Source organism: Aplysia californica, unplaced genomic scaffold, assembly GCF_000002075.1.
Source record: "Aplysia californica isolate F4 #8 unplaced genomic scaffold, AplCal3.0 scaffold00770, whole genome shotgun sequence".
Taxonomy (NCBI): domain Eukaryota; kingdom Metazoa; phylum Mollusca; class Gastropoda; order Aplysiida; family Aplysiidae; genus Aplysia; species Aplysia californica.
In genome coordinates, this window is record NW_004798040.1 from 125,803 (window position 1) to 136,863 (window position 11,061).

Consider the following 11,061-nt stretch of genomic DNA (forward strand, 5'->3'; position numbering starts at 1 on the left):
GTCAGCGCTGTGTGCGCGTGAGTGTGTCTGTCTGTGTGTATGTGGCTGAGGCATACTGGGAAACGTAACACCGGGGCGTCAGTGTGTCTGTCTGTCTGTGTATGTGTGTGTGTGTGTGTGTGTGTGTGTGTGTGTGTGTGTGGGGTAGAATGGTAGTGGAGTTGGCTGAAGCTGATGGTATATTTCTGGTGTTGGTGGTGGGGTATGCTGCCTTCTTCTGCTGCCTGATGAGTGGCTGAGTGAGTGAGTGAGTGCGTGTGAATGAGTGACGGAGGGAGGGAGGAGTGAGTGTGTGATGTGTGTACCTCACACCAGAGGGGGCAGCCACAGGCCAGCTTGCGAGACAATAAGAGCCGAGTGTGGCCAGGTTTTGGCTTGGCAGGTCCCTTTGCAAGGACTGGGTAGTATCAATATGGAAAAACCTAAACAACAAAATGATACTAACCAGGGGTATTTGCAGTCGAGGACAAATAACCTGCCCTTCACACAAAAACAACAGGGGGGGGGGGGAAGAAGTAGGGAACTATCAGTGGCACCCTCCAACCACCCGCTATATTGCATTGTGTGGACAGGGGTGGGGGCGGGGGAAGGGATGATGATGGTGGTGGTGGTGTTGCAGGGTGGAGTAGCTCGCTGCAGCCATGGAGCTGTCAGTAAGAAACACTGATAAGCTAACACAAACCACTGACTGAGCCAAACCCTATGCCGGCCAGCTAACAAACTAAAGGGCCCATCGGGGAGCTAATGAGGGGGGGGGGTCCACATGAGCAACAAAACAAAACAAAAAAACACCAACACCGACAAAACCAAAATGTTTAAAGGTCAAAGAGCACAGGCCAAACCAACAGCTCAACAAAAAAAAACAAAAAACAAACAAGGTAACGAATGGGGGTGGGGGAATGAGGTGAGGGGAAAAACCCGTAACCCCTGAACCAGATTCCCAGTTGGTAGACTACTATTGCTGTGGTCGTCTCGTCCTGGGTTAGGGCTAAAGGGCCAGCCACCCGTTGAGCTGTCAGTTGCTACAACAAAAATCTACATGGTTATTCTTCCTTGAACGAGGGAGGGAGGGAGAGAGCGACCGGAGGAACGAACACACAGAATAGAAACATGGAGGAGGAGAACAACAACACACTTCCAGAAAAAAACCAAACCGCAACACACAGTGAGACAGATACACATTAGAAAACGTGACACATATAGAGAGACAGGTATACACTAGAAAACATGACACACAGACAGGTACACAGGAGGAAACATAAAATACTTATGTATTAACACAACACACAGTGAGACAGGTACACACTAGAAAAAATGACACATAGTAAGACAGGCACACACTAGAAAAGTGACACAGACAGGTACACAGGAGGAAACTTGACTCATTTATCTGTTGACATGACACACAGTGAGACTGGGACACATTAGAAAATATGACACATGGAGAGAAAAAAGACACTCTAGGAACCATGACACACAGACAGGAACACGTTAGGGAAAACACGACACACTGTGAGATAGGAACACGCTAGAAACATGGAAAAGGTCAACACACAGCTTGTAGAAAAGAGAAAGTGACACACGTATAGGTAAAAAAACACAACACACTGAACATGTCGACACGCTGAAAAGGACCCCCCCCCAACAACATGTCGTGACGCAGGTACACACACCAGAAATACACAACACTTTGAACAAGTCGCATCTTTATCACGTGATGACACAGCTACACACCAGGACAAAAAAACAGAACACACAACAACAAAGAAAGGACCCTCATCACGTGACATAGTGATACATGAACATTTCAGAAAAAAAACGAAACACAATAACCTGTCAACACATTAAAAAAACAAAACAAACCCACCAACAATACAGGTGACACAGGTACACACAAAAAAACCAACAACCTCACAGCACACAACACGTCAACACACAATAATTCCCTGTAAAGAACCCCCCCCCCAAACACATAATGACACACTGCACAAAGATACTCACGCAACAACACATCAACACACAACAAAACGATGTCAAGATAACACGCCTCCACAACACATGGTGACACATGTAGACACCAGAAAAAAATAATAAAATTTATCAGCAATGAAGAAAATACCCCACAACAACACATAGTGACGAAAGATACAACACACTTAACACATCAACACATAGCAACAAAGGAAACACGCCACCACAACACATAGTGACCAAAGTACACACACACTGGAAAGAAAGAAACAATACACTAGAGACACGCCACTGACGACACAAGCTGCCACGACCCTCTCACCTTGGAGTTCCCCATCTTGCCCGACCTGGGCCCGCCATGCCTGCGGTTATTGCGGTGGGCCTCACGGTCACACTCCAAGTCCTCCAGCCTCTGGGTGAGCGCCAGTTTTTGCTGGATGGCCATACGCAGCAGGGAGTTGAGCGTCTTCTTCTCTTCCTCCGCAGCCGACAGCTGCCGCTGCATCTCGTCGAGCTGAGTCACGTACTCGTCACAGCGCTGGGCGAACATGGCGCGGAGCGAAGCGAAGGTCGCAGCGTCCTCCTTCAGGGATTTGAGTTCGTTCCTCAGTTTCATCATGGTTTCCGTGACGATGACCTTCTCGTTCTCGTACTTCTGCTTCAGGTTGGCCAGGGCCACCTCGGCCGTCGACTTGTTGGCCTTGAGGACGGAGCGCAGCGTGGCGATCTGTTCGCGCTTGGTGGACAGCATGGCCTTCAACTTGACCACCTGAGGAAACGCAGGAAAGATGAGTTTTAGTTTTAGTAGAGATTTTACTGCGCTCGCAACTGCATAAGGTCATATGAGCGCCAAGGGGTGGATGTCAACAGAGAAGTCCTTACAGGGAATCAGGCTTACTCTGCTCACCTCTCTAGCCTCAACAGCACAAAGTCTGCTTCGACTATCAAGGCACCCTGGAAATAGCTAGAGGTGGGCAAAATCCGGATAATCCAGAAGGATAACCCGATAACTCTCAATGAAACTTTATCCGAATTCAGACTCTTAACTCTCAGTCCTTACTCGTTCGCCAAAGTGGGTGCACCCATTTGTTGAAGTGGTTCTAACCCATTTGCCAAAGCGGTTCATATCATATTATTAGCCGAAGAGGTGCACTAAAATATTCGGATTTTGCTGAAGAGACTCATTGCCCAGCTCTAGAAATAGCGGGTCACAAGAGAGTGACAAACATACAACAGAAGTAGAGGTAAATGATGATAGTAAGGATGAGGAAAGAAAAAGGAGCACTTCCCTGTTGCAGTTCAGGAATAGTTATCAGCATGGCATCGCTGAATCAGCCCATTTACAATTCTACAGTGCATAAGACCCACTCCTGCATCTCCATGGGTGCGTCACCTGGCATGTTCCCTAACCCACCGACCCACATAATTGTTCCTGCAGCTCCTATGTTCAACACCCCCTCCCCTCACAACCTACAAACAGGTTCCTACGGCTCTTGTGTCTCTCCACACACATACACACACACCCACCCCCCACACAATCCCCCAACCCACATACCTGTTCCTGCAGCTCCTGTGTCTCCTCGAGCGTATCCCCCGGCCCGTCCCCGCTCTGCTGCCACTGCTGGGACAACTCCATCAGGTGCTCGATGGCTCCGCGCAGGAACCGAACCTGGGGACATACACAACACACCTGGTTTTAGTCAGAGTTTTATGGCACTTGCAACACTATAAGGTCATATAAGTGCCGAAGATTAAAAGTGTTACAAGAGAGTAACAAACACAAAAAAGAAGGAGAGATAAGGACGAAAGATGTTTGATAGGAAAGAAGGAACAAACCACACCAGAGCACCCGCCAACCACCCACGAAGTTTTGTCAAAGAGAAGCACATCAACACAATTGTTATTTATTACAAGGAAATAGACAGACAGACAGAAACAACATAGGGAAAGAAACAGAGGTACCAACAGGCTACCAAAAAAACCCGAACCTTTCAGTCAGACCTCGTGGAAACCATGCACAGAATCTTAAAATAAAAGAATCATATTGTTGTCTTCATGCTATATATTTTGTATTAGGACTATTTTCATATAAAGAGCAATAAGATAATTAAAAGAGGAAAATGAAATGTATCTGTACGTGTGTGTGAGTGTATGTGCGCCCGCATGAGTATGCGCATGAAGCCATAAACATTCCACGCAAGCACCCACCTGATCCACAATGGTGTTGGAGAGAGTGCCGCAGGAAGTGGGGTCCTGCTTGGCCTCCGATGGCGGCAGCTGGCCAGACTTGGCCGCAGACTTTGGTGTGGAGCTGGACACGGGGGCTGGGGGGACGGAGCTGGACACTTCGCCCACCGTGCCCGACTGAAACCGACAAGAGAACGTCATCATCATCAATGATTTTCTCACCCCAGATCAGGATATTGGTCATGAACAAACAACTTTCCACACTTCCCTCCACCAAGATAACCCGAGGTCTACATATCATATCTTATTTATCTTATCCCATCTTCTCCTACCCTAGTCATATCTTATTTATCTTATCCCATCTTCTCCTACCCTAGCTACTTCATCGTACAGAGGTGATTCAGCACTAACCTGACCTCATGGTGTTTCAAACAGACTAGGAAAAAAATCTCAAACTTTTCAGAACCTGTGAAAATGCACACATGAGGACTCAAAGTTTACAGACCATACTTTCGAATTCAACTCGTATCAAGATTATTTTTTATATACAGTCTGGCATCCACAGAGCAAATATATTTTCAGGCCCAGAATTGTTTCCCATGCACGTACATTCTTTGTGTCTAAAACACATACACAGCGAACTTGGTACATAACAAAAACATTGCAAAGTCCCATTAATTTTGTTTTCAGCATGTTAAGACTGCATATGGTGCAATATCTGAATAATTTCAGAAATCCGAGATTTCTGGATTTATCAAGAAAATTGGCATCTCAGGTCGTATCTGGTCTGAAATACAGTGCAGCCTCTCTATAACGACCTTCAATATAATGACATCCTCTGTATACCGACATGGAGCCCAGGTCCCGATTTTTTTTAAACATAGTAAATTATCATTAGTAATATTTTTGGTTGCCTCTCTATATCGACAACTCTCTATAACCACTTTTTTTTTTCTGGTCCCGACGATGTCGTTATAGAGAGGCTGAACTTTACCTTATTCTGTCTACCCCCCCCAACAAACACGTACCTGTGACCTGTCAGCGTCGCCGGCCGGGGACACGCCCGGTGGAGAACTCTCCTCGCTGGGCGGCCGGTCCTCGGGCCGCACCGACCCGCTCTTGGCGTGGTCCAGCATGACACGCGAGGGCGTGTCGCCCGTCACCTGACACACCAGGTGGTACACTTGGGCCAGCTCCTCCGTGATGCGGGTCAGCTCGCCCTGGAAAGTCAAAGGTCATAAGGTCATTTTTTTTTTCTTTCTCTGAGAAAGAGTTTAGTTTTAGTAAGAGTTTTACGACACTTGCAACACAATATGGTCTTACAAGTGTCGAAGAATAGAGGTGTTACAAGAGAGCAACATACACTAAAAAGAACGAGGAGAGATAAGGATGATAGATGTTTGATAGGAAGGAAGGAGAAAACCACACCAGAGCACCCACCAACCACCCACTGAGTAAGAGTTTAAGACGAGAGAAACTTATTGGAAAACTTGAACAGATGGGCGACATGGAAGCACCAGGATAATGCAGGATTTTTTTAAAAAGCATCTGAGTGGAGAAATGAATACAGAACTATGTTCGTCCAGGTCTGTTTCAGACCTGACACTTTATGAGGACGATGACCTAAATAAGGTGGAAAACTCCATGATCACTGACTAACCTAAACACTGTTGACACTAACCCTAACCACCGACTGACCTAAACACTGTTGACACTAACCCTAACCACAGACTCACCTGTACACTGTTGACACCAACCCTAACCACCGACTCACCTGTACACTGTTGACACTAACCCTAACCACAGACTCACCTGCACACTGTCGATATTAACCCATTAACCCTAACCACCGACTGACCTGTACACTGTTGACACTAACCCTAACCACCAAGTCACCTGTACACCGTTGATACTGACCCTAACCATCCACTTACCGGTACACTGTGGACATTGTCTCTAACCATCCACTCACCGGTACACTGTGGACATTAACTCTAACCACCAACTCACTGTGGACATTAACCCTGACCACCAAGTCACCTGTACACCGTTGACACTGACCCTAACCACCGAGTCACCTGTACACCGTTGACACTGACCCTAACCACAGAGTCACCAGTTCACTGTTGACATTAACCCATTAACCCTAACCTCCGACTGACCTGTACACTGTTGAGACTGGAGTTGGCGCTGGAGGCGGCCTGCGTGGCAGACTGTAGGTCTCCCTCCTGCTCCTTGATGGTTTTCTCGTACTGGTCGCACTGCTTCTTCAGGGCAGAGAGTGCCTGCAAGTGGGACAAACAGTGGACATATCTTGCATTTACTTTGATTGTATAACCTCTGTAAGGACGTAGCAGACACATACATTTATGTGAAGGGTGCTGACAAAATGAATGACTTCTCGGACTGAAGCCTTCAGGAAATAGATACATCATGCTTGTAGCTGACAGTTTTTTCAATTTATAAGTATGAAATAATAGAAGACACGTTTTAGATTTAAAAAATAGGCATCAATAGATAATCTTCAACTTTAACACTAATGTCGATTTTCGGACAATATCTCCATTTCGTCAGCATGCCTCACACATGCCCAACAGCAGAACAAAAGTTGCATTGTGGAACATTCAAACGATCATACACAATACAAACACAATTTTTATATACTTCATACTATGCATGTATCTATCATGTACCATGGTGCCCTCCAACCAACCACGGACATACGGTCGTGAAAATACAAACACAAAAGATAAACCAACAGCATTTCTCCAACAAATGCATACACACACAGTGCCATAAGCACAACACAAATATCAGCGACCCTCTCTCTCTCTCTCACACACATACAACACCCATACATATCTACGACACACCTACACACTCAGACACACACACCTGTCTACAACAGACAAACAAACACACACTGACAGACACACACACACAACATCCACACATATCTACGACACACCTACAAACTCAGACACACACACGCCTGTCTATAACAGACAAACACACAGAGACAGACAGACACCCACCTGTTCAATATCGGGGTTCCCGACGACGGCGTTGCGGGCCTGCAGACGTGAGATCTCGGCCTGGAGGCTGCCTATCTCCCTCATGGCCGTGCCGTATTTCTTCTCATTGTGCTGCAGGTTCTGCTTCAGCTCCAGCAGCGCCTTCTTGTCGGGGTCTGTCTCTCCCGCGATCTCCGCCAGTAGGCCCTCGTCATACGACACCTGGCAAACAGACAGCAGTTGCCAGACATTTTATTGTTTAGTTACGGTTTAGTAAGAGTTTTACGGCACTTGCAACACACTAAGTGCCGAAGATTACAAGAGAGTAACAAACACAAAAAAGAAGGAGGAGAGATAAGGACGATAGACTTTTGATAGGAAAGAAGGAGCAAACCCCCACCAGAGCACCCGCCAACGACCCACAGTAAGAGTTTTACGGCACTTGCAACACAATAAGGTCATATACGTGCCGAAGATTAGAGGTGTTACAAGAGAGTAACAAACACAAAAAAAGGAGAGATAAGGATGATAGATGTTTGACAGGGAAGAGGAAGCAAACCACCCCACAGCACCCGCCAACCACCCACGGTTTAGAGTTTAAAATACAACAATAATAATAGTTGCAATTATATAGCGCATACCCCCCCCCCCAAAATACACAGAGAACTACCATCTGACTATCCCACAGATCCCGTAAGAGCCAAGATATGGAACTACTTCTTCACTCACTCCAAACTTTAGAGATACTCACAGATTTTTCGTCAGCACACAATGTATAGTCCATGTATTGCTAGCTGTATTCGTACAGTGTCTGCAGAACCTGAGTTCTTTATCTGCCGTAAAGCGCTATGTAAATGTCATATACACAGTCAAACCTGCTCTAAACAGCCAACTGTATAAGACAATCACCTGAGCAAAAGGCCACTTCCCATTTCCCTCCTTGCATTTTTCTTTTCGTTATATTATAACGACAGTGTAAGACGTCCAACTGCCTAAAACAGGCACTTTTCTCTTCGACAGTAGATGGCCCCACAAACAATTTAGACTATAATTGTCATTACAACAGAGCACAAAAAACTGCTACAGCATCTTAAGCTCTCACAAAATCTCCATTTTCTGACAAAATTCCAACGCCGGCTACAAACCTGGAGGTCGTTGGGCAGCGCCTGCCTTTCGTGCATGGAGGCCACGTGGGCGATGGTGGCCTTGAGCTGGTCTGCTCGCTCCTTCTGCTCGATGAGGTCCTTCTGCGTGTCCTCGATCAGCTTTTTGGCATCGTCCAGGGCGTTCTGGAGCTCCATCTTCTCCGACTCCGACTGTTCCAGAAGCTTCTCCATCTTGCTCACCTCTGTCACCTGCACCGATCAGACAGAGACAAGTGTTGCACTATGTCAAAATACAGGTAGGACAAGGAGAATTGTAGCACTTCCTCTAAATTAATACAGACAGGATGGAGAGAATTGTAGCACTCCCTCTAAATTAATACAGACAGGACAGAGGACATAGTAGTACCTCTCAAATACAGTCAGGGCAAAGAAATTGGTCGCACCTTCTAAAAATACAGACAGGGCAGAGAAAATAGTAGCATTCCCTCAAAATACAGGCAGAAACATCAGCAGGAAAGAAAAGAAGAAGGACCTATCAGTGGCACTCTCCAATCTCCATCCACCCACACACAGACAGAAACAACAGAAAGAAAGAAAAGAAGTAAGACCTACCAGTGACATCCTCCAACCACCTGCTCAACTGTTAAGCACATTGTTAAGCATTTTTTAGAAATTGGAACGGCATTGTAGAAATGTTATTATTTATCAGAATTACCTGTATCTCGCTGAGAATATCTCCCACCGTGCCCGGCCTCGGAGTGGCGTCCCCTTCCTTCTTCCCCGGGAATGAGAAGTCGGCCTCGATTCGCTTGAGAGTCGGGTGGGTGCTGCTGTCCATCTCCTCCTCTGAGAGAAAAAAATACAATCTTTAGTACATCATACAATAAAACAGGGCTGACGAGGGAGGATGGGGGGTGGGGGGAGTGCTAAGGATGTCTCCAATATCCCTGTTCTCATTTCCAGTAAATTGCGAGGATAATTATGAACAAAGCAAGATAATGGCAAAAATGGCTTGCTTGAGTCAAGAGAAACACATGGACAAAGTAATGGTCATTTACTGAGAGGGAAAAAGTAAGACAGGCAGAAAGAAATAACAGAGAGGGAAAGAGAGAAGTAGGACCCAAAAGTGGCGCTCTCCAACTACTCACAAACAATTTTTCTTCAGCATATAATCTTATTAATTTCTTTCTCTCGTCATTTAAAAAAGAAAAAAAAAAAAGCTGGCAAGATTTCCTCTAGCAAATTTTTTTTTTAAATTTAACAATTTTGTTTTAAAAAGAAAAGAATAAAGACAATTTACACAAAAGCGACAACAAAAGTATTCACAACAACTGAAACAGTGCCGTAAATAACAGCAATACCCTTCAGACCATAACATACCATGATGACCATCAAGATTGAGCAGCAACAACAGTGAACTATTTCTTTCAAACCACCAGCACAACAGAGCGGGACAAGACTGAGCCCAAAAACGTTAGAGCTACAACAATGAACGACAAATTAACTCTTATTACATAGACAGCCAGTTCAGCCGGCCCATGGCATTCCTCTGTTGTTTTAAGTCATGACAAAAGCTATAAAAACCCTCAGCAAATCCATCTTGCCGATACTAAAACTGTATGTTTATTGCAAAGATCCTTCATTTCTTCTGTTTGGTGTTTATTTCATGCAAATAGGTTATATACGAGTGGAATGATAGGGAACTTTGGAGGACAAAATTGACTGCATTTATAGGGGGAATGGCATACTGTATACTTAAAAGTGTTAAAACCCACCACAACAGAACTGGAAAAGGCGGAAAAAGAAAGACTTTAAAACAGCAGAGAACTATTCAAAATAAGCCAAACAGTACTAGGAAGGGAGCAACAGCCTTCAGAACATGACATACCGTACTGATTGTTGAGGTTGAAACCAAAAACTTTACAGCAACAATTGTGAACTATTTTTTTAAAAACCCACCAGAACAGAACTGAACAAGGTTGAAACCAAAAACTTTACAGACACTGACAACAGAGAAGTGCTCAAAACGACCCAAACATTTATTTTTTAATTTAAAGTTTTTATTACGAGTTTCACGGCACTTGCAGATTAGATGCGTTACTAGAGAGCAACGTACAAAAACAAGGAGGAGGAGAGATAAGAACAATAGATGTTTGACAGGAGAGAAGGAGCAAACCACACCAGAGCACCGGCCAACCACTAGCACCCAAACAGCGGTGAAAGAGGCTCGGCACACACGAGGCGTGGCGGCGGCGGCGGCGGCGGGACCCACCGTGATGGTTGTTGAGGTTCAAACCCTCGCTGAGACCCCCCAGGTGCGCCAGGTTGCTGAGGTTGAACATGGACTCCTGCGTGATCCGCTGGTCCAGCTCCTTCTTCAGGTTGTGCTTCTGCTCACGCTCCTGGCCCAGGGAACTCAGCGCCTCCTGCAGCTTGCGCTCCACGATGGACTTGAGCCCCCCCAGCTCTTCTAGCTGAAGGTGAAGGTCTTCCAGCTCCCCCTGCAGCCGCTGGCTCTCGTGCTTGGTCGACTCAAACTCCACCTGGTTCTGCTTCAGCAAAGACACCTACGAAGACAGGAGTGGTTCGTTTAAGTTCTGGTAAAGTGTTTTACGGAGAAGGTGATGAGGGGGAGAAAGTGAGGAGTGACAGGTGGTGATGAGAGGGAGAAAGTGAGGAGTGACAGGTGGTGATGAGGGGGAGAAAGTGAGGAGTGACAGGTGGTGATGAGGGGGAGAAAGTGAGGAGCGACAGGTAGTGATGAGAGGGAGAAAGTGAGGAGC

General features: G+C 45.9%; 1 protein-coding gene across 1 annotated transcript in view; it reads right to left on the reverse strand.

Moving 5' to 3' along the window:
- Positions 1–11,061, reverse strand: part of LOC101854903 (protein bicaudal D) — a gene marked incomplete in the record, with an annotated part of 32,291 nt that overhangs the window by 10,696 nt on the left and 10,534 nt on the right. Inside the window, 9 exon segments of the mRNA XM_013088589.2 lie at positions 2,294–2,740; positions 3,527–3,640; positions 4,180–4,335; positions 5,187–5,378; positions 6,321–6,443; positions 7,194–7,394; positions 8,318–8,527; positions 8,994–9,124; positions 10,551–10,845. Of these exon segments, the coding sequence (XP_012944043.1) occupies positions 2,294–2,740; positions 3,527–3,640; positions 4,180–4,335; positions 5,187–5,378; positions 6,321–6,443; positions 7,194–7,394; positions 8,318–8,527; positions 8,994–9,124; positions 10,551–10,845 (1,869 nt within the window).